This window comes from Nasonia vitripennis, chromosome 2 (genome assembly GCF_009193385.2).
Source record: "Nasonia vitripennis strain AsymCx chromosome 2, Nvit_psr_1.1, whole genome shotgun sequence".
Lineage (NCBI taxonomy): Eukaryota > Metazoa > Arthropoda > Insecta > Hymenoptera > Pteromalidae > Nasonia > Nasonia vitripennis.
This window is the reverse complement of record NC_045758.1, coordinates 2,342,721-2,363,837: the sequence shown is the minus strand read 5'-3', so window position 1 is coordinate 2,363,837 and position 21,117 is coordinate 2,342,721. Positions and strand designations below refer to the sequence as shown.

The 21,117-nt window shown below is 39.7% G+C and overlaps 6 protein-coding genes and 2 non-coding genes across 15 annotated transcripts; 1 reads left to right on the top strand and 7 right to left on the bottom strand.

The window, feature by feature from the left end:
• The first annotated feature begins 616 nt into the window (after positions 1-616).
• Positions 617-5,122, top strand: LOC100115848 (probable tubulin polyglutamylase TTLL2). Of its 3 annotated transcripts, none has more exons than XM_016981673.2 (9): positions 617-850; positions 2,033-2,235; positions 2,887-3,116; positions 3,178-3,310; positions 3,381-3,657; positions 3,728-3,930; positions 4,011-4,277; positions 4,349-4,638; positions 4,706-5,122. In XM_016981673.2, the coding sequence occupies exons 2-9, from the start codon at positions 2,152-2,154 to the stop codon at positions 4,824-4,826; spliced, it is 1,605 nt and encodes a 534-aa protein (XP_016837162.1). In that variant the 5' UTR covers positions 617-850; positions 2,033-2,151; the 3' UTR covers positions 4,827-5,122. The 3 variants fall into 3 exon arrangements, with proteins under 3 accessions (XP_016837162.1, XP_001600453.1, XP_031779305.1); XM_001600403.4 differs by having other exon boundaries at positions 4,343-4,638; XM_031923445.1 differs by having other exon boundaries at positions 617-2,235; positions 4,343-4,638.
• On the bottom strand, positions 4,969-7,437 carry LOC100115802 (40S ribosomal protein S4). Its single transcript, XM_001599883.6, has 6 exons — positions 7,183-7,437; positions 6,374-6,632; positions 5,955-6,052; positions 5,706-5,877; positions 5,487-5,616; positions 4,969-5,142 (listed from the first exon to the last, which is right to left on the bottom strand). Exons 1-6 carry the CDS (start codon positions 7,183-7,185, stop codon positions 5,016-5,018), a joined length of 789 nt encoding a protein of 262 aa, XP_001599933.1. The 5' UTR covers positions 7,186-7,437; the 3' UTR covers positions 4,969-5,015.
• On the bottom strand, positions 5,219-5,357 carry LOC116416218. Its single transcript, XR_004226736.1, has one exon. It is a non-coding gene; the product is annotated as a small nucleolar RNA SNORA16B/SNORA16A family (small nucleolar RNA).
• Positions 6,119-6,253, bottom strand: LOC116416217. Its single transcript, XR_004226735.1, has one exon. It is a non-coding gene; the product is annotated as a small nucleolar RNA SNORA16B/SNORA16A family (small nucleolar RNA).
• Positions 7,438-7,582: 145 nt separating the features above from the next.
• LOC100113522 (deoxyribose-phosphate aldolase) lies at positions 7,583-9,113 on the bottom strand. Its single transcript, XM_008211144.3, has 5 exons — positions 8,904-9,113; positions 8,643-8,830; positions 8,422-8,563; positions 7,966-8,342; positions 7,583-7,887 (listed from the first exon to the last, which is right to left on the bottom strand). Exons 1-5 carry the CDS (start codon positions 8,938-8,940, stop codon positions 7,717-7,719), a joined length of 915 nt encoding a protein of 304 aa, XP_008209366.1. The 5' UTR covers positions 8,941-9,113; the 3' UTR covers positions 7,583-7,716.
• Positions 9,114-9,191: 78 nt separating this feature from the next.
• Positions 9,192-12,161, bottom strand: LOC100678489 (putative ATPase N2B). Of its 3 annotated transcripts, none has more exons than XM_008211146.3 (7): positions 11,563-12,161; positions 10,931-11,329; positions 10,591-10,770; positions 10,268-10,509; positions 9,895-10,204; positions 9,692-9,811; positions 9,192-9,608 (listed from the first exon to the last, which is right to left on the bottom strand). In XM_008211146.3, exons 2-7 carry the CDS (start codon positions 11,312-11,314, stop codon positions 9,486-9,488), a joined length of 1,359 nt encoding a protein of 452 aa, XP_008209368.1. In that variant the 5' UTR covers positions 11,315-11,329; positions 11,563-12,161; the 3' UTR covers positions 9,192-9,485. The 3 variants fall into 3 exon arrangements, with proteins under 3 accessions (XP_008209368.1, XP_003427154.1, XP_031779308.1); XM_003427106.4 differs by having other exon boundaries at positions 11,598-12,161; XM_031923448.1 differs by having other exon boundaries at positions 10,931-11,227; positions 11,598-12,157.
• A 462-nt stretch (positions 12,162-12,623) lies between these two features.
• LOC100115763 (TBC1 domain family member 9) lies at positions 12,624-19,019 on the bottom strand. Of its 4 annotated transcripts, none has more exons than XM_016981671.3 (15): positions 18,717-19,019; positions 17,659-17,825; positions 17,170-17,343; positions 16,997-17,093; positions 16,657-16,923; positions 16,517-16,573; positions 16,223-16,427; positions 15,937-16,142; positions 15,580-15,854; positions 14,813-15,504; positions 14,367-14,741; positions 14,128-14,290; positions 13,720-14,037; positions 13,528-13,637; positions 12,624-13,458 (listed from the first exon to the last, which is right to left on the bottom strand). In XM_016981671.3, exons 1-15 carry the CDS (start codon positions 18,758-18,760, stop codon positions 13,237-13,239), a joined length of 3,372 nt encoding a protein of 1,123 aa, XP_016837160.1. In that variant the 5' UTR covers positions 18,761-19,019; the 3' UTR covers positions 12,624-13,236. The 4 variants fall into 4 exon arrangements, with proteins under 4 accessions (XP_016837160.1, XP_001600394.2, XP_008209365.1 ...); XM_001600344.6 differs by having other exon boundaries at positions 13,720-14,052; positions 18,717-18,952; XM_008211143.4 differs by having other exon boundaries at positions 13,720-14,040; positions 18,717-18,952.
• A 533-nt stretch (positions 19,020-19,552) lies between these two features.
• LOC103316638 (speckle-type POZ protein B) lies at positions 19,553-20,608 on the bottom strand. Its single transcript, XM_008211142.2, has one exon. It carries the CDS (start codon positions 20,606-20,608, stop codon positions 19,553-19,555), a length of 1,056 nt encoding a protein of 351 aa, XP_008209364.1.
• Between the last annotated feature and the right edge of the window lie 509 nt (positions 20,609-21,117).

Sequence of the window (21,117 nt, the reverse complement as noted above, 5' to 3'; positions counted from 1 at the left end):
CTAAATCAGCTGAGCCGAGCTTGCAATTACTTCACCGCGATAGTGCGCCCAAGTTTCAGGGACGCTCACGGCTGTTGGGGAATTCTTTTCCGCCGACCTCGCTCGAGCCTCGTTTTCTTTATTCAAAAATGTATATACGGGCGCTTACCTAAACTTTTGTATAAATTTCGGAAGCCGCGAGTTTTTTTCCCTCAGTTCGCTTCGAGATTGCCTCGAGTATACTACGAGTAGTAAAGCCCGGGACTAGCCAGACGCACCAGCGCATATAGCGACTAAATAAAACAACCGTAAAAAGTCTATGTATACGCGTGAAAAAATCATCGATCCCATACCTACTCCCAGGGCTTTTACGACGGCCACAAACTTTACTCCGCACACTGCGCACAGCCGCAAGCTCTAAAAACTTTTGATACACATTACACCCGCCGATTTTCCAATGCACAGTATTAGGGATAGAAAAAAAAGCAGCAGCGAGGAAAGATCGTAGAAACTCGATCGCGACTCGATCCCCCCCCCCTCCCCCTCTGCTCCCGTGTGTCCGTATCTATATACCGGAGAAAAAGAAGAAAAGCTTACATACCGTGAGGCGCGCGAGGGACGGAACCGTCTCTGCGCACCTGTTTGTGGGAGTGTAGGAGGATATCGCGTGCTTCCTCGCGAGGTTCGCTAGTGAGTATCAGGCCGGCGAGTCGCGTGCGCCAGTAGAGTCGGGAGGCCGGAGGAGGAAGCGTTGATGAAGAAGCCCACGAATGCAGCGGCAGAGGGATAGGACTGCTGCTGCGACGCCGGCCAACTCCTATACGCTGGAGGATGGATTGGACTACCGGAGAAGCGCCGACGAGATGGACACGTATATCACTGACACGTATATTTTTGCCGACGAGTTACGCGCGGGGGGATGTGTAATTTTCTCGGCGGTCTCGTTAATAGCCGACTTGAAGCTCGGCTTTATATCGATCAGCTGCTCTGCTGACTTTTTTTTCGTTGCCCTTTTTTTCTGTAAACGCAGAAGCTTGTGCAGCCGTTTGGAAGAACCAAGTCAACGAATTCAGAGTAAGAGCAAACGGTTGAAGAAGCCAATCAATGTCTTTCTAAATAAAGCTTCATTCAACAGCATGCGCGTAACCTTGAATCCCGCGAGCTTCAGAATTTAGCGTGTTTCCGCGCGTCACCGTACTGTACATATATCAATAAACAATCCGGCCTCTCCCGGCTCTTACTAACACAATCCACGTAGCTCGAGCCGTATCGGATTCGGCAAAAGTTGCTCGAAAAAGCAACTGCTCCATTAGAATGAAGGCATAGTCATTGAAAGGGTTAAAGAAGACATCAGATACTTTTTATAGCCCGAGGCACGCTAATATTTCCTCGTCGCGTATAAATCGCCCTGCATCGGGCATTTTCTCTTTTCTTTCTCCTCGAAACTATACAACTCGTTGCTGTATACGTAAACCGCGTAAATTTACTATGCGAAGCTACCTCCTTATGCTACAATGATCCGTAAACACGTTAATTTTGACGACACGAGCTTTTAACGCACCGCGAACGCGACTCATTCGTCGCACAGCGAGATTAATAAATTAAAAACGAATCGATCACCCGCACGCAACGCAACCGATCGTATTACCGAACGAGAACTACAAATCCCACCCTTCCGCAATTTCGACTCGTGTTTCCTCCTGCCTCTATATAAACATGCATCTCGGCAATAATCTCCATAACTCCTGCGCCTCTTCATCGCACATCACGCCTGCGGCTCGCGCGCCCGCACGAAACCGCGGAACAGCAATCGTCGCCGAGCGGCGGCCTTGCCTGACACCCGGCCACAAATCGTCGCGTCCCTTCGATTTCGCACAATCTAAAAATAACGATACAAACGATATAGGGCCAAAGCGAGAAGGAGGGGGGGCTGTATGATGTATTACACACACACACATACACGTCGCGAGATTGTCGCGTGCGGCAATCATTGTCAATGTATATTACACCGAAGCTTTTTTCTCCCTGCTCTCATTCTCGGCTCGACGGCCAGCGGCTGCACTCGAGTCGGCCCCATAGACGAGCCGAAGAAGCAGGAAATCGATCGGGAAGCTTCTTTAGAGGGACTCGCTCGGAGCTTTGGGTCCCGCAGCTGAGTGGCGACGCATCGGTATGACGACGGCTCTCAACACGATCGACGGGCCATTTGTCTTCCGGCTGAACGACAACGGCGTTGGACCGCATCTGCTCGTCCAGGTGATTATATAGCGCGTACGAGCTTTTTTTAGAACCGTTGAGCGAGCTTGCGAGATAAAACAGCTCGCGGGGTAGGATCGACAGGCACGGGAAGAAAGAAAAAATGTCGGTACGTGTCACGATACGCGAGCTTTCGAGCCCCCGTCGACACAATTAGATACTGGTCGGGCGTATAACTACAACTCGATATTTTTCAGATGTATACCTATAGCGCCCGAATATAAAAGCGCTGCAATTATGCGAATCACGCAGAGCCCCGCGGTTATCCAATTATCCTCCATATTTATAGCCGCGGAATGTGTCGCATAGCGCATTCCCATTATCAACTTTGTTGCCCCATTTGTAAAATTACTCGCGCGAGTCCTCCCAACTTTTAGCGACTTATTTATAACTCCCTTATCGCGAGCTTTCGTCGGAAAAAGTCGCGTCCTACCCCCGATGGCATAAATTTAGAGAAACGAAGCAGAACAAAAAAACCCACACCCTTACGCGACTGGAGTTTCCCTCGCATACCGATCTCCGATCGTTAACGTTAGCCCATGCCGTGACGGGATTTAATTGTAATTGCCCTCGCGATAAATCAAAAGGGCCGAGCGGATTAATCAGGCGCACGGAACGAGGATTTTCTGACAAATCGATGGATACATCTAGGTCTGCACGGAGAGAGGCTGGCGCGAGTACACGGGCGACAACAATGTGTTCAAGGACCGCTGGAACCTCTGGTGGAAGTCCGGGGGATTTTCGCAGACGCATTACAAATCGCTGCTGCCCTGGCAGTTCATCAATCGGATACCCAAGGGAAACTCGATTTGCAGGAAGGACAATCTCGTGCGACACTTGAAGTGCATGAAGAAGGTCTACGGCAACGTTTACGACTTTAGGTATACCTACTCTGGCTTGATGATTTCGAAGGAAAATCATTGCAAAGGAATTTTCGTAAAGTCCCTTAGGCTACAATCTCCCGTCGGAGTACACGAGACTCGCCGCGGACTGCAGTCGTCTGGAGAAGGACGAGAGGATATGGATCTGCAAACCCGTCGGTCAGAGCCAAGGCAGAGGGATATTCCTCTTTCGCGTAAGCAACCGAAACGACTGTATTCGATACATCGACTCTCGCTATTTGCCAAATTAATCCATCACCACAGAAACTGAGCGACCTCACCTACGACAGCGTCGCGGTGGTCCAGCGCTACATCGAGAACCCGCTGCTGATCGGCGGCTACAAGTTCGATCTGCGCCTCTACGTCTGCGTCCCGTCCTACCGTCCACTGGCGATCTACCTCTACAAGGACGGGATAGCGCGTTTCGCTACGGAAAAGTTTTCCCTCGACAGCATAGACGACCCCTTTCGGCACCTCACCAACTTCTCGCTCAACAAACTGGGACCAGGATACTACGAGAAGAAGGAGCGAGTCGGAGCTGGTGAGTCATTTTTAGAGACTTATATGCGGGCCTTTTCGACTCAGCGAATTTACCGCTCTTTTTTCCGAAGGTTGCAAGTGGACCTTCCGACAGTTGCGGAGATACCTGGAGCAATCGGGATACCTGGACTGGCTGCTCTGGCAGAGGATCGCCTGCATCGTCACTCTGACCGTTCTCAGCCAGGCCGCGGGTATTCCCAAATCGTCCAACTGCTTCGAGTTCTTCGGGTTCGACGTGTTGATAGACGATAACTTGAAACCTTGGCTGATCGAGGTACGCTAGTCTCAACTATTCCGAAATCACAACTACGACTCACGCTACGGCAATCGACTATCGACTATCGACTTCTATAGGTGAACGTCAGTCCTGCGCTGAGCAACGACTGCGAAGTAGATTCCGAAGTGAAGAAGCCTCTGCTCCACGATCTATTCGACCTGCTGGGCCTCCCAGTTTGCAATACCGGACTGTCTCTATTCACGATCTGGGCCAATGCGAACATCGAAGAGGAGGAGGAAGACGAGGGGGGCCGATTCTATCACAATAAATGCTCCAAGAAGAGATGCAAAATCGGACGCGAGCCGATGAAAATTGTCAATCTCTGCCCTGAAACTAGATCCATGGTAAGGATACATCGAGGAGTAAGAAAACCGAGATGAGCTGTATACGGCACTGGCTAAACTTTCAGTTTCAGCAACAGGCGCCGGACATTTACTCCGAGAACTCGCGCTACAACCCGCTGTTCGTGGAGAAGAACATACGGCGAGGTCTGAAGAGCCAGTCCAGCAGAGAGCAAGCCTCGACTTCGATGTGGGACAACGGCCGGGACTGGAGAAGACCGAGCAAGAGGGAAGGCGCGTGGATCAGAATCTGCCCTCTCGTGCAGCAGCGATCTTCCGAGACCGTGGAGTTCGGCACGGGCTGCTCGGCGGGGCCCAGATACGTCGAGAAGGAGATTAAAAATACGGTTCTTTGTGTTCAAAAGTGAGACTCTGACGATGTATCAAAATAAAAATTGTTACAAACGAGATTAACTCTCATGTCGTTCTAGATTCTTAAAAACTGCCAAAGAAGTACATCGGAAATTCGGAAAGCAGGGTGACGAGAAGTGCAACGACATGCTGCAAGCCGCCATGGAACTCGAGACCGAAATTTGGCTTCCGAATAAGTGATTTCAAGATTTATGATAATTTACATTCGATCGTCACGGAAAAGTGTTCAATTTTCAAATACTGCACTAACTGTAGATATTATTATATATAAAAACAAAAAGTAATGCGATAAGTCTGAGGATATTGGTGTTAAAAAACATCGTTTACCAAGACAAACTCGGTTTATTGGATTTTTGTTGAAAATTTACATTAGTTTACTCCCTTGGCTGCTAACCTCTTATCACGCTCCTCGGCAATCGTGAGCTTGACACCGTTGCCTCTTGGTAAACTGACGTAAGGCTTGGTTCCCTTGCCAATGATGAACACGTTGTGCAATCTAGAAGAAAACGTAAATTTTCATTCAATTTTTCGCACGCAAATAATGGGTAAAAAAAAATTTTTTCTAATAATCAAGCTGTATCCTCCTTGGGTAGTACGAAAAGACTCATGTTTAGTCAATCAGTGACCATAAAGGAGGATAACATTAATTTTGGCTAAATTTTGACTGCAAATTTCGATAGTGTAAAAATCTCAGCTTCGATATTAGCCAAATTTATAAAAGGTACTTCTACGTTGTAGTTAACAAAGCATTTATCTAAATGTTATAAAAATGATTTTCTCCATTAATAAAGAAATTTCTTATAAACTATCTTGTCATTATACTTGAGAGAATGAATTTACCTGGTGGCGAAGGTGTGGCCTTGTGAATCCTTGATGTGGCAGATGTCAAATGATCCCTGGTGACGTTCACGGTTTACGACGGTACCGACACGACCCAAATTCCTTCCTCCGGTGATCATGCACAGGTTTCCTACAAGATCAAGGTAACATTAATATTGTCACATTGTGATAAATTTCAATGCAACCAGAAAACAGCAGTTATAAAAAAATTCTACGTACCGGTGTCAAAACGGATGGAGTCAAGAATCTTTCCAGTGGCAATCTCCAGCTGGATGGTGTCATTAACCTTGATCAAGGGGTCAGGGTAACGGATGGTTCTTCCGTCGTGTGTGACAAGGAAAGGAATTCCTTTAGGTCCAGTCTGAACTCGCCTGACTTTGCAGAGCTTGTACTGTAAAATAAAAAATATTGATTAAGAATCAGTTTGGATGTCAAACATTATATATTACCTAAAAAAGTAATGCATACCTTAGCTTCAACTGGAGTGATGCGGTGAATGGTGAAACGTCCCTTGACGTCATAGATGAGACGGAAGAACTCGTTGGTCTTCTCAATGGTGATGACATCTGAAAATGGAATAAAACATGAAATAGTTTGTTCAGCATATAGCAAACAGACGTCAATATTTTTCATGTTGTATCCATTCTGGGTAATACTGAAGAGATATTTAGTAACTTAATCAGTGACCAAAGAAAGGATTTTGCTTTTGGCCACATTTTGACCACAATATTTAAAAGACTATATTGTGGCTTCGATGAAGGCCCAGATTATTTAAAACAAAAAAACTTGGAGTATCTCAGCTACTAGAATTATGAATGAAGTTATCTCAAGATGATTCGAAATGAACAATTAGAGACAAGAAATAAAATCTTTGAAATGTTGCTCACCCATGAATCCAGCAGGGTAGTTGGGGTCAGTGCGTACTTTGCCATCAACCTTGATCAGGCGCTGCATGACAATCTTTGTAACTTCGCAGTTAGTCAAAGCGTACTTTAGCCTGTTACGGAGGAAGATAACCAAGGGAAGGGACTCCCTCAGCTTGTGTGGCCCAGTGGATGGACGGGGTGCATAGACACCCCCCAATTTGTCCAACATCCATGCCTTGGGCGCGTTGAGACGCTTCAAGTGCTTTTTTGGTCCACGGGCCTAGAAATGACAAATTTTAATGTAGTAATTCCTTCGTACTCACTTCAGTATACTTTGCACGTCGTATTTTTCAGGTAATTCACGAACTCCGATTAAGGCAAATGTTATTTAATGAAAATCCACAGCGATAGATAACATTTAAAACTTGTACACAAAGTTCACAAGTGTAACTACGGTCTCACGAGTACCGGAATGTTGATTTGAGGTTATGATACCACGTTGTTTATAGAATAAATAAGCCGATAAACAATGTCGTCCCAGAAGGTAGTGAACAATAAAAGTAGATTCTAAGCATTCGAACAACACGGTAGAAGCTCACATGAGCACGCAAACATCAATAACAGGCACAAAAAATACGTGAGAAATCCCGTAAGCAAGTGGGACGAATCTTGTCAATTTTTGTGAAAATCGACGAATTTCGGCACTAAATACACACGCGATATTGCACTTCGACACATCGGCTTCATTTTCTGTGAAATTGCTGGAATCTCTGTGTTGTTAATTTAACGATGCAAACGGATTTTGAGTTGAAAACGCGAGCTCAACTTACCATGTTGGATCTCTAAACGGAAAAGGCTCCGTGGCCGTGGATGAAACGCGAACAGAATGTCAGGAAGCGAGTAGCCGCGCCACTTTTACCAAAATGGCCGCCAATTCAAATATCTAAATTGATTAAAAATTTGTTGCAATAGCGAAGAAACTATTGCACAGCGGCTTGATGAAATAATTATTTTTGGTCAATACTTAATGTTAAAAAAATTATTTTATAATTTTCTTAGAGTGGAGTGACTCGGATAGCCTTCATGCTATGATGCTTAATTGCCGCTTGGAATAATATAGTGGCCCCATCTATCCTTTAAAAAAAACCGCTGCTAATTATTGGCACGTATAGTTATTTTCTTCCAATATAATACGAAGATTGGACGTTCTATGATTATGTTATAATAATATATTGTTCAAATATAACTAATTTATTGAGTATTTTTATCTTACAACAAAATGATTATTTTTCATTACAAATATTATAAAAATATAACAATGATTTGGTAAAAATTTATATATTTATATTATTGATCTTCATCATTCACGATTTTAAAGTGTCCACAGTTTTGATAATGTCATCAAGGACACTTGATGCCCCAATCCTGAACAAATCTTTGGTAAGCCAGTCATTTCCTAATTTTTCTTTGATGAGAGTCAACCACTGTACAATGTCTTCCGATGTTTTTATTCCTCCAGCAGGTTTAAATCCAATCTAAGCACAATGAAATATGATAGTTGATATGTGATACAAATTATTTAATTGAATATTTAAGAAGACTAAAAATTCTACCTTCTTTCCTGAAACAGCATGGTAATCTCTAATAGCTTTGGACATAACTACACCAACAGGAAGTGTAGCATTTACAGCCTCTTTTCCTGTAGATGTCTTTATGAAGTCAGAACCAGCTAGCATAGCTACAAACGAAGCAGTATAGACATCTTGCAAACTGGGAAGATCACCAGTAGCTAATATTGTTTTCAATTTAGCCTTGCCACATGCTTTGCGAGCCAAAGTCAGCTCATCATAAAGTTCTTTCCATTTATGAGCAAGAGCTAACTTCCTATTAATAACAATATCAACTTCATCAACTCCATAGTCAACTACTTGTCTGATTTCTTCCAAACGAGTTTCCAAAGAAAGCTGTGCAGCTGGGAAATCTGCAGCAACTACTCAGAGTAAAGCAAATATTATTTATTAAACATATACAAACACAGTATTCAAAATGTTCATTAATAAAATACTCACCACTAGCAACTTTTACTTTCTCTCTTGCATTCAATTCATTTAGAGCTTTGATTGCATCACGCGCGCTCGCTGGAAAAACACATACTGCAGCTGTTTGCACTGGCTTCTCTCCATCAAAACTAACATCAATGGCATTGGCTGCCTAAAAATTCAAATTTCATTGCTCTTATACATTTATATAATTTACAAAAATTTTAAATATTTATGTGTTTAAAAAATACCTTCTGGCACAGTTCTTTGATATCTTCAAATGTTTCACCACCTTTCAAACTTGTCAAGTCCAGATGAGTTATACCACGTAACAGCAATTCAAGTTTGGCCTCATCAGGTACTGTATTTGCTTTGTCAGTTATTTTCTTTACCTCATTATTGATTTGAGATTCGTCAATGTTGGTTTTTGCGACCTTTTCTGTAAAAATCAAAATGTTTTTTTTTTTAATATCTAACCTATATACAAACATTTTTGGATCATGTGTGTTTACCTATTTGAATCGCTACCGCGGGATTTTCGTCTGCCATTGTTATGGAAATTTGAGAATTGAACTAATAAAAGGTTATTAGAGCTATGTGAAAAAGAAAGTCACGTCAGCACCATATCAGTAATCTCAGCAGTCACCAACCACGAAGAATTATCAGTGGTAAGTAATTGATGATAATAACTTGAGGCATTCTCAAAAAAATGCAGGAAGTTGACATCCTAGAGGGCGGGAATTTCGAAAGCAGGAGTCAATGCATATTATTATATACAAAGTGAAAATAATTCAAACAAATTAAATTTTCATAAAAATCTATTTATAGGCATGTACATATTTACATCGGAGTTATTTAGTTTCTTCAAAGTCATATCAACAAATAAAAATAAATAAATAAATAAATTAATTAAAGTCACCAGTATTACATATGATCATGTAAAAAGTTCTAAGTACAAATCGACGCATCACAACAGTAATACAACTTTTAATGTAAATAAAAGTTTCATGGAGGAAAATAAAATTTGTACCTCATCTACTTGACTTATGATCTATGGTCAATTTTCAGCAATTCTGACTAGTGTAATATTAATGTTATCTGTGATGTTCCCATTGATCCCAGTATGCTGCAGTTTGCATTTCAGCCAACCTAGACACTGTACGATCAAATGCAAACTGCTCTTCTTCTCCAGTAAAAATGTTTGATTTATGATCTTCCTACAGAAAAGCACAAATAGATTAAATGGTATAGAAGTCTTGTTGAAATACAAACGATTGTATAATTAATATTAGAGTCTTACTGAGCCATGTGATATTTTCAAGTCATCCATCAACATACGCTTTTCATCAGTGTATTCTTCCTCACCCTCTGGTACAAATAATTGATTGTAAGGGGCACTAGCTGAGATTACAACTCTTACCTATGAATTTCGTAAGCAACTTTGATTATAAATTTGTACAAAGTATGAATTTTAGGATATCTATAAAAAAAAATTGTTTTTACCTTATTGTCATATAAGGTATCAATGAGGGTGATAAATCTTCTTGCTTGTGACTTGAGCTTTAAATTAAGTTGAGGAACATCACGAATAATAACTGTATGAAAGGCTTGGCAGATTTCAATATAATCACTAGCCCCAAGTGGCCTATCGCATAATTCTGTAAATGTTGAATCCATAACTTGGCCACAAGTTTTATTGAAAATGACATTTCGACCTTTTATATTAAGTGTTCGGGCTCTCACAACATCATTTTCCATTGAACACAAATATTTGAAAATCTTTTCAATCCCTTTTTCAGCCTCTTCTCCTCTACTATAAGTGCAACAAAAAAATTAGTTTGTGAATTGCTCATAAACGTGATAACTGTATACTTACATGAAATAATGTTTTTCACTCCCTGATACAGCTTTAGCTCTGTAATCAATTCCGGAGTCCAATGAACTTATTTGGCAATGATCTTTTAAGACTTGAATAAAGGGCAAAAAATTTCCTCTTTGCAATCCATTCTTATATAAATCGTCTGGACTTCTGTTACTTGTTGCAACAACAACAACTCCTCTTTCAAAAAGCTCTGTAAATAATCTTTTGAGTATCATAGCATCAGCAATATCTGTAACCTGATAAAATAATTTTCGTCTTTTACAAAATCAAAACTATTGTATATATTAGAAAAATAGAAAAGGACTAAATGAAGTTACTTGAAATTCATCAAAACACAAAAGCCATGTATTTTCAGTAATGGATGCTGCTACTGGAGGTATTGGATCAAACGGCTTAAGCTTAGTCGTGTCTCTTACAACAGTCTTTTTCACTTCGTGTATTTTACTGTGAACATTCAGCATAAAAGAGTGGAAGTGAACTCTCTTCTTATTTTGCATCTACGAACAAACATTTCATTGAGTAAAAAACAGTTCAAGTTAACAATAAATAAATAAAAATTACATGTATCGCACGTAGGAATTTTTGTAATTGTTCAACAGCTATTGTCTATACATTGTTTCCTTCTTGCAATACATTCAAGATCAAGAGCTGAGATACCTGACAACAATTATAGAAAAGGTCCATCAACATAGTTTTACCTCCACCTACTGCTCCGTAAAGGTAGAGTCCTTTTGGTGATTTTTTCTTTTTCTTGCTTTTGCCCATCCATTTAGCGAGAAATCCTTCTTTCTCCGGTTCATAGCCTCTAACATCTTCATAAACTCTTTGCAGCTGTTCCGCTATTTTCAATTGATACTCATCGTTCATCAGTTCTCCCTTGGAAATTTTCATCTTCAAAACTTCCAAGGGACTTTCTGGATCAGCAGGCTTGGCATTGTCCGAATAGTTGCAGCACTGCGTTTGCAGCAGAAAAAATGGTCGATGAAGCAAGAAATTTATGAAGTTTATGTTTACTGACTTTTTGGCAAATACACAAGCCATATTCTGTTATTTCCACTGAAATATGAATAATATTTGCTTAAAGTCAAATTAATCAATTAAACAGTGAACTAAACAGTTGTGACTGTATAGGCATATTGTTGCTGTACACATCATATGTATACGATAGTACTAAAATCGCTCAAGTGATTGTGTAATAGAAATATTATCGATTCGAAACGGGTTTCGCAAAGGTGCTAATACATCGCAACTGTATAGAGATTACGAAAGTAAGTTAAACTGCTTCCTACTTATTGTGCAGAGTCGCAGAGTTTGTAATTCTTACGTTTACTCGTTGAAATTTTCTTCGGCGACGAACCGCGCCCGCCGCTATTCGAGGAGATAGAAAAATTTAGTCCAAGGAAATCCCGTGCGAAAGACAATTTCGAATGCCAAGGTGATTTATTTTCAAACACGTGAGCCGACGTAAGTATGTGCAGGAAATCATTCAAAGGGCGTATTTCAGTCGCGCGCGCGCGCTCACTTTAACACGAGTATGATATAACGAGCACTATTGACAGTATTTTTTAAGGAAAAATTTCGAAGAGCGACAAAAATTTTCCACGGGCTATTTTATAATCCAAATTCTTCCTGCTCGGCCAACGATTCGCGACTGAGAGCGTTTTAACGCGTGCGCCTTTTCTCTTCTCTCCCACCAGTTATCGATGCGACTACAAAGCTATAGCTATAGATATATAAAAAAGCTATAGCCTTATATCTCTGTCCTCTTCGCTCACAGTGCTCACGCACCCACCTCCCGCGAATACGCACGTGCAGCTTCGAGCAGCTGACTGACTGCGGACTGCTCTATGCAGATCTTACTTATAACCTCAACAATCGATTTGTTAACGAATGGCCAGACACCCGTCAAACACCTGATGAAATGAATATGAACAATCAGCTTTTTTTACAGAATTTATTTTTACGTTTAATAAGAATAACATAATATATATATATATATATGTGAAATTATCTGATAAACATTATATACATATATAGTACATTATATAAATGTTTGAAATTTACGATTTCATTTTTTGATATCTTCATTCACAAATTTCAGAATGCAAACACATTTTGCACTTTAGTGTGATATATATATAAAAATAAAAATCATCTCTATAAAATATAATTGCATCACGTCGAAAACATTGCTGAAAAATATTGATTGTTAACAAAAATATTTGTCAATATAATGACACTAGTAAATAGGTAATTTCAATAAAAAAACAAGAAATTATGCAGATATCTCTAATAAACTTTCGCGTCTCGCATCTTGTATAACAATTCTAAGTACTAAAGACTCTAGCGGTTCCAATTTCTGTAAAAGAATCGCCCAATTTTTTTTATAAGCACTATGTATACACATACGAATAATCTTGCAAGTTTTATTGTATAATAGATGATAAATTTTAACCAGGTGCAATTTGATTTTTCGTACAATACTTTAAAAGCTTATGAATATATAACTATTTATACTCGACTGATAAGCACGCCGTATGCTTATATTTAACAGTACAAAAATGTACTTTTTTAACGTTATTTTTCTTTTACCGGATACTAAATGACGACTTTGGAAAAATGGACTAATGGAAGCGATTTATAGGTTTCCCTATTGATTGAAAAACGTTCTCCTTGTTTTTGTGAGTATTCTACAAAATTGCAGAATTTACCAATAGTCGACGATAAAAATAAAATCCTATAGGCCGCATGCAGTAAAAAGAATCAAAACGATGATCTGATTTCGTTTCCCCAATTTTCGATCGTATCACATGCCGACTCAAGTATTAAAAAGGAAATAAAAATTAAAAATCACATTCTTGATAAACATTATTTCTCGAAATTTCTCAAAGATTTCACTGCAAAAATCTTCACTCATTCTATCGCTCGATTAATATGTTTCAATGATTATGCTATTTTGAGTATCACACGTGCAATACCGGCGGGTCTGAGAGAGAATGTGCGCGTTTAAACCTGCGATCTCTAATCGAAGCTATTGCGTCTAGAAGATTGGCGCGTTTGCTGAAGAAATTCACAATCGGTTCACCATTCAACGCTGACGCTAAAAACTGCTCCACTGTTATTGACCAATTAGGATCTGCGGCCGAAGGCGATGGGGTTGCTGGATTTCCGTTACGATCAGGAGACTGAAAAAAAAAATCGTTTTTGTGAAAAATACTCTTGAAACGTAACATTTTAATCATGAATTTTATTACCATTACTGTAGGATGCTTAGCGGATGAGGCTGCTGCTAAACTGTCCTCTGATTCTTCTCTTTCAACATAGAATTTTTTCCCGACGTCTCCTAATTGTAGTAGCAACGTACCTAGAATGACAATTGTAGATTTTTATAAGTATACATCAAAATTAGATGAGATTACAAAACAGCAATCGAATTTTTTTCTTACCGATTTCGGCAATACAATGATATGTGTCTTGATCCTCGGGTTGAGCCGGGAACATATCGTACAAAGTTTTCCACAAAGCTATAAAATGAAGCTGGGACATTTTTGGCACATTTTTTAAATCTAATGGACTGTCTCTGGACGCTATCATGGACCGCAAACTACCCATGCTCTGTTCTTCCCAAGATTGGTCTCCTTGTTGACTATTCATACTCGTTGATCTGGACAATGTGTTACAGGGTTCTTCGGCTAGACTAACTGGTACTTCTAGAGAAGCCACGCTTTGCTCCATGCTGTCAAAGAAGTCTGTTGCTTCTGCTGCTACTTCAGCACCATCTGCACAATGATATATATTTGATTCATCTAATCTAACACTTTTTTGTAAACTCCTACGAAATGAAATTATCCTACCTGATTGGGTAGGTGATTCAAAGTCCACTGGCGTCAGAAGTGGCGGTAAATGGAGTGTGTAAAGTAGCTTTAATCTCTGAGATGAATCGACGGTTGCGGTCATTGCAATCGCTTGCACTACTTCTCTGAAGTTCAAAAGATTGTCGTGATTACGATCCATCAACTGAAAAAATAATAAATTTAATATACATCTAAAAAGAAACTTTTCATGATACATGATATTCGAAAATAATAGTTACTCGGAATAGTCTTGCAGACAGAGATTCAGCTTGAGTACATTTTCCCCAAGGCGACAAACCGGCAAACAATATTCTAAAGAGATCATAATCGATTTTGTACACTTCGTAAGGTGGCTGCGTCGGATCATATCGATCTGGTTCTGATTTTCGTTGACACATTAACTCTCCTCTAACTAAACTCAACAATTCCTGTAATTCTTCTGCCGTCATCAATTTCTCGGCCACAACACTTCTTATGACGTTTTTTTCAATACCTTCCTCTAAACTCTGAACTACTCTAAGTCGATGTTTTAAACGCAGCCTTTCGATTCCTCCTATTGTTAAAGACCCATATCTTGCGTATGATTCATATATTAATGTCTGAATAGAAATGCTCTAAAAAATTGAAAATATGTTTTTATAAATCTTATTAATGTGTGTAATGTACGTTTTGAGATCAAGCTTACCTTGTTCGGCGGTGCGCTATCAACGGGTCTAGGTAATACTGGACCTTCATCATTGTATACTCCTCCGAGATAATCAGTCAAAAGCTGCATAGCTTCACCATCATCATGACACTTCAGTAGCTTCTCCTGGTTCCACTCCAGCACAGTTAAAGCTACCTGGAATATGACCTTTGCTCCATCGTAGAAAAAGCAATCCATAATATTTACAGCACTGCTGGTCGGCATAACACTTAAAAATATCGTCAAGAACCATGAGAGTGAGATGACTCTGATCAGACCCAACTCCTGCAGTTTGACGTACAGGGCTGGTAAATGCTCTTGGGCGAGTTCCTCTAAAAGACCCTGATCAACCAATGCGCCGACTACTCGCCTGTCGTAATAATCTGGCAGTAAGGATTCGCATACATTGCACAATTGCCAAAAAGCCGATTCTTCGGAACAATAAATTAAAAGCACTGATGCTACTATGTTCATTGCCTGGCAGTACCCGATTTGAGGATTCCTATATGCATACGCTGAAAGAACGCGCCTGAGCGCACTGATTCCAATATCGGACTGAAAAGCGGGATGTTCCGGTAAAGACCTATGAAGATCTCTTTCAATTTCCTCATTAGCTTGACACGTCTTTCCAAGAGATTGATCAACCAAAGATTTGTACAATCCAGGGTTCACTGCCATTTCATTCAGTGCACCTAATTAGAATAATCAGTCATGCGATTAATTTTACATCAAAGCGATTCCTCAAATTAAAAATTAATAATAATTACCCGAAAATGTTAACCAAACTTCGCCTCTTAGATTTTGCGGTATGCCAGTAATGACAAGTTTAGCAGTTTCCACCGTTCTGTAGATAGTCATTCCCCTACCGTACTCGGAAAAGTGTAATTCCCATTGCTTTTCTTTTGCTTCTTGTTTAACTGCCGCTTCAGCGCTGAGTGGTGCCTTGAATAATTTCATTAGAGGTGGTTGTGACGTCCAAGTCTCAACTGGTTTTGCTTCCCTTCCTTTGTTCGACTTATCGACGATACTGTCTGCCAGACTTCTACAAAGGCAATTTAAATTATGATACTACATTCTACAATCAAGTAGATAGACTTACAAGAAATTACGTAATATAAACTTACACCGTAGCTATTTTCGTTTTAGCTAGCAATTCTGAAATTTTTTGCAATACAAAATCTCTATCGTGTATTTGAGCAAAAAGAAATGAAGCTCGCGCGGTCGTAACTAATATTGACTTATCTACAGCGGTATTCGATGCCTGATTTTCAGCCGATTCAATTAGTCTGACTTCTCTCAATGGTATGACCAGACTTACTAAATTTTTCACCTAAATTGAAAACACAAGCATATCATTTTCTATAAGCAATACATTACTTGATAATATGTAGCGATGAAGGACAAACTTACTCTACTTTCGAAGCACAAATAATTCTGAGATAGATAAATTTTTCCCCAATTATGTCTTTTATCGTAAGGAGTCCATAAAGTCGCGTCCACACAACCATCCAATTTTTCGCTTCCTGGTAACCTAAACTGAAGTCTATAAGCTTCCGATTGTGCACGGGCATCGAGATCTCTTTTTAAAAACGACGGTTTTTTAGGCACATTTTTACTGAAAATAAAATAATCGGAAAATAGCGAGTTTTATTCGATATTTCAAATCTTATCAAGGTAATCAATCATACAGTAAAGACATAGTACCTTAACTTATTAAGGAGATCTCTATCTTCATTGAAACCACTTTTTTCATCAATAAGTCTGAAAACAGAAACATAACGTATTTTAATTTTAAAGTGATTGGGAGTGATAATTTCAAAAATCTTTATTTAGTTGCCACATACCGTTTCATAGCAAGATTCGTTAATTGCTCCATTAACGAGTATGTTTCTGATTTGTGAAGGAACATCGAAAAGTAATGCTCTTTTCCATCGCGCGTTACAATACGAATACTGTCAGGAAATAGAAGAGAATTTGTTTTATCTAGTTCTACAATGTCTGCCCATCTGATGACTAATTTCGTTTCTTTAGACAAGATATAAGCATAAAAACACATTTGGTTTACAGATAAATATAACCATCCTTGTCTTGGCAGGTGAGTTTTCCAGTAACTGCAAATAATACAAATGTTTGTACTGTGCTAGTATTTAAAATAAATTATTAATCATCAAACAACCAAATTACCTGCAAGAATAATAATTTACAAGTTTGTCTTCCTTGGGCAAATTGAAAAGTTGATGGAACTTATAAGAAACTCTCTTAAATGACTGCGAGTCTTCATCTGTAGAGGAAAGTAAAGTGTATATTATAAATTGAATCACTGGAGCATGATTCAAGCAGCAAATATAGATACATACCATCAACTAATTTGCAGTCAGATGCATTGTTTGCAATAATGGATTGAATTTTACAGCAAACAAAGTCTGTTATTTCTTCTTCTGTATCAAAGGATTGCAATGTGCTTGTCAGATTTGTATGCAGCCATTCCCAATCCTTGACTATCTCTGTATGTGTCAAGGAACATGCGACCACTGCAACAAAATTTATTTAAATAAATATTTCGTCAACATATATCGAGTTGTATTTGAATGAAAAAATATACAGCATGCTACTCTGAAAATTTATTTAGCCTACGCTTGTATAAAGATAAAAACCAGATGCCACTATACTATGTTAAGCAAAGTATACGCAGCTGGCATTTCTTCTTGTCACACTGAATAACTAGCTATCAGTTACTGTCATTGCCACTGATAACTTTCTGAAGCTCCATTGCCCATTAATACATGCTTTATGAGCGTATTAACATTATTTTTCACAACAATTTAATGAATCTCTTGGATACTCACTCCAATAAACTTCAGACGAGGGTGTCTGGTGCAAGATTCGGAACGGTGGTGGTTTCGTGTCAAAGACACTGTCCAAAGTTCCAACAATGATCGAGGTGAGACCTCTAGTTTTTCCATGACCTTTCCGTCGCTGCCTGACAAAGTAAACACTGGCTTCTTCAGTTATCCTGAAAGTACCATCGCTCGTTGTTAAAAAAAAGAGCTCAACACTCCTGCCAACATTATCGCTCAACATTTTATTCAGCTCTCACACGCAATTTTTATCAACAATGGACGTGCATACATACAGCATTGGAAAATAATCTCAAAGTGATTCAACAGTACGCCATGAATATGCAATTGGAAAAAATAGACTGCAGGATGCCTCGGCCAATCATTACATGAATACAGGCACACATGTCCACGTATTCGCAAACACACACACACACATACATACTCATCCACCTCCCCAGGACCATTACACAATATTAAAGGCTGCAAATGGTTGTTAACCTTAATTACTTTTCAAAACCAAACGCTCGGCATTTTGGAGCGGCGACTTGAAAACCGAGCAATCGAAAAATCAAGCGTGTTCAGAGATATTTCATCGAGAAAAGATCTGCAGCAAGTAAATAGCAAGGTTCTCCGTACAATCGGTCGCGTGAATGTAAGATTCTCCAATTGAAGCCAGTCTCGCTACTCTCTGCTATCGTAATCGGCGCAAAAAGCGCGGAGATAAAGCGGCAGTCTCCGGCGGCGATACATAATAAATCGCTCGCCATCATAGTTAATAAGCCAGCAGCAGTAGAAAAAAAAAAAAAAAAAAAAACGAGCCACTGACCGCGACGTACGTAATATACGCACTTACAGCACATATAAGAGAGATGCGGGTATCGCGAAAAAAATCCGAGCAAGGAAGGAACAGCTGATGGATAAAAACCATCAGCAAAGTCAAAACAAAGCGGCGTATATTATTGGGGGACAGGTAAACAACGGGTCAACAGACTCAAGTACACAGCCGCGCAGTCTATCGTTCAATATCGGTCTCTTGGCGAGGCTGAGTAATATTTTCTCTTTACCAGAAAGCGTTGGCCAGCAGAACCTCTTCCGGCTTCACCCACATATTACGCGGCTGCGAGCCAGCGCATATGGCACTAACTCGTTGCGAGGCTCGCCTCTTCGCTCCGGAAAGAAAACTCGCTGCTCTCTCGGCTCTTTCTCGACTCGCGATTCTCCACAATAATACTTATATACGTGCTCTGTGCGACGAGAGATGCGCGCGTCCTCCTGCCGTGTCCGTCTCTCCGATACTGCTAAGCGTTGCGCACAAAAAATAACACACCAGAGCTCGGACTGACTGCGAGTGAGAGGGAAAATGCGACAAAGAGATAAGCGGGAGAAGGAGAGGTGGACGACGAGATCGACGTCACGTAGCCACTGCTGCCCCGTCGCGTCAGCTGTCGGAGCTGCTGCTATCCTATCGGACGCCGTTTTATTGCCTTGTGTAGTTGTGTATACTGTATTTGCGCGTCGCGATGGATAATACAGTCTGTTGGACCGACCGAGTGCGCACGGAGGGAAGAATTAGACAGTGTGTACTTATTTGAATGAGTATATGCTTATGAATATTTGTGGAAACTGTGATTACGGACAACTTTCGTGCGCTATAACGAGAAATTTGGAGAAGCCATAACCTCGATTAGAAGATGTAGAAAAATTCGTTTGAAAAGATTTTGGAATATCCATTTTTTGAAATCAAGCCTTTTGTAGAAACGTAGTTATTTAAAAATGTATTTAAAAATAGTGGGGAAAAATGTAACGAAAATAATTGACGAAGTAAAGTTTATTAGTTAATATAAGAATCTTATTAAAATATAATATATATATATATATATAGGTAATACCAAAAAATTCACTATTTGTCCTTTCTCGACAAACCACAGCACACTTTGTACATGATATTATGAGGCAGAAACTTAAACTCTGGTTTGTCAGTGACATCACTCCTCCCTTTTTCAACAATAAACTTAATAGCTTCCACCCTTAGCTCTTCTATAAGGAGTTTGTCGGCGATTTGAAGATAATCGATGACATTGTCGATGCTTATATTTTTTAGCATCTTATTTACGCAGATTTTCTTCAGTAGGTGAAGTTCGTATTTGTCCGCTGCAAACACGAGTTCACTGAGCAATGCATTGATGTTGTTGGCCCTTCCAGTATAAACAAAGCGAACCATCTCCACGAGAACGTCATACTCGATATCAAGAATTTTAACGGTATTCTCTTGACTTTCCTTCATACCAGCTTCGAACATTGCGGCAAACACTGAGCTGCTGTTTGCAAGTATACACTTGTGCGCCTTCACGACTTTGCCGCCCGAAATGAGCGACATGTCACTGAATTTGTTGTCGTTGAGAAGAGCCTCGAAATTGTCAATCACTTCGAGTCGAGCTTCAATATAGTCTTCTTGCTTCTGCACTCCTTGATCTTCTTTATGAAGTTTCACTACATCCTCTTCATCTGTAGGCTTATAAGTTATTTCGCATACGATTGTAATTTTATCGTTACTCAAAATGCCACTTTTCATGAGAAAATCTTGCGTTGAGAACCGTGGAAGTCCACAAGCCATATAACTCGCAAATGTGCTTTTATCACAATTCTTTTGCACGATTATCCTACCTTCATTATTTACAATTTTAAAGATACCCGATGCTGTGATCTCCGTGTCCGCCAATACATAAATGGACCAATAATCTTCCTCGTCATCTCTTTCTCCTTTTGGATACAATTCCAGACACCACTTTATTTCGTGAGGAATTTTACCACTGTAACTATATGACGTGAAATTCGGTGATATGAGGAAGTCGCCAGCGTCCTTGCAATCCATAATGTAAGAGTTATCAATTTGCCATTCGAACGTAATTTTCGATAAGCAATTAACTTTGAGTTTTCCAACGATTTCTGAAGCCATGTTTCATATATAAGGCAATACACTACTGGCAGCAATCTACGAATATAATGATGAATTTCTTGGAGATCGGTTTTTCAAACTTTTCAACGATAGCTTGGTAAAAGCTGTAGTTTATGATATTCTCACTTAGACACTCAAGTGTCAAAATATCTGTCAAGCGTGATAAAAGTGCGTAAATATAAGTAATAAGTATTCGACGAAAAAAGAGGGAGAAATCCCAAGAGAGCACTGTTCGCGATTTCAAGTGTACACCGATTTTATATATAGGAGCTAATGTTGTGACGACGCGCAAATCCGATGTCTTTGAGAGCACCTGTTTATTGAAAGCGAGATAATCGTTCTACTTGAAGGAGCATTGAAATACTCTCTAGGGATAAACTAATGACAAAACAAGCGTTGCTTTTACAATTGAAACAGTAGTCAAATAATAAAATACTGAACTGATTTTTTGTCGGTTCATCGAAAATAAGACAAATAACTCCTCTGTGTTATTTCACTAAGAGAAATGT

Excerpts from the sequence above, each read along its gene's own strand:
- LOC100678489 (XM_008211146.3), bottom strand. The coding sequence starts at position 11,314 with ATGGCTTGTGTATTTGCCAAAAAGTCAGTAAACATAAACTTCATAAAT. Across the intron at positions 10,771-10,930 it reads TTTTCTATAATTGTTGTCAG|ATGCAAAATAAGAAGAGAGT; the intron begins GTATCTCAGCTC and ends GTTTGTTCGTAG. Across the intron at positions 10,205-10,267 it reads AGTGAAAAACATTATTTCAT|TAGAGGAGAAGAGGCTGAAA; the intron begins GTAAGTATACAG and ends TTGCACTTATAG.
- LOC100113522 (XM_008211144.3), bottom strand. The coding sequence starts at position 8,940 with ATGGCAGACGAAAATCCCGCGGTAGCGATTCAAATAG. Across the intron at positions 8,343-8,421 it reads GAAAGTAAAAGTTGCTAGTG|TTGCTGCAGATTTCCCAGCT; the intron begins GTGAGTATTTTA and ends TACTCTGAGTAG. Across the intron at positions 7,888-7,965 it reads ATGCTGTTTCAGGAAAGAAG|ATTGGATTTAAACCTGCTGG; the intron begins GTAGAATTTTTA and ends CATTGTGCTTAG.
- LOC100115763 (XM_031923444.2), bottom strand. The coding sequence starts at position 18,760 with ATGTGGGTGAAGCCGGAAGAGGTTCTGCTGGCCAACGCTTTCTG. Across the intron at positions 17,344-17,658 it reads CTCGTCTGAAGTTTATTGGA|TGGTCGCATGTTCCTTGACA; the intron begins GTGAGTATCCAA and ends ATTTTGTTGCAG. Across the intron at positions 16,574-16,656 it reads ACGAATCTTGCTATGAAACG|ACTTATTGATGAAAAAAGTG; the intron begins GTATGTGGCAAC and ends TTCTGTTTTCAG.
- LOC100115848 (XM_001600403.4), top strand. The coding sequence starts at position 2,152 with ATGACGACGGCTCTCAACACGATCGACGGGCCATTTGTCTTCCGGCTG. Across the intron at positions 3,658-3,727 it reads GAAGGAGCGAGTCGGAGCTG|GTTGCAAGTGGACCTTCCGA; the intron begins GTGAGTCATTTT and ends TTTTTTCCGAAG. Across the intron at positions 4,639-4,705 it reads ACGGTTCTTTGTGTTCAAAA|ATTCTTAAAAACTGCCAAAG; the intron begins GTGAGACTCTGA and ends ATGTCGTTCTAG.
- LOC100115802 (XM_001599883.6), bottom strand. Across the intron at positions 6,053-6,373 it reads CTACCCTGCTGGATTCATGG|ATGTCATCACCATTGAGAAG; the intron begins GTGAGCAACATT and ends TTCCATTTTCAG. Across the intron at positions 5,878-5,954 it reads TCACTCCAGTTGAAGCTAAG|TACAAGCTCTGCAAAGTCAG; the intron begins GTATGCATTACT and ends TTTATTTTACAG.
- LOC103316638 (XM_008211142.2), bottom strand. The coding sequence starts at position 20,608 with ATGGCTTCAGAAATCGTTGGAAAACTCAAAGTTAATTGCTTATCGAAA.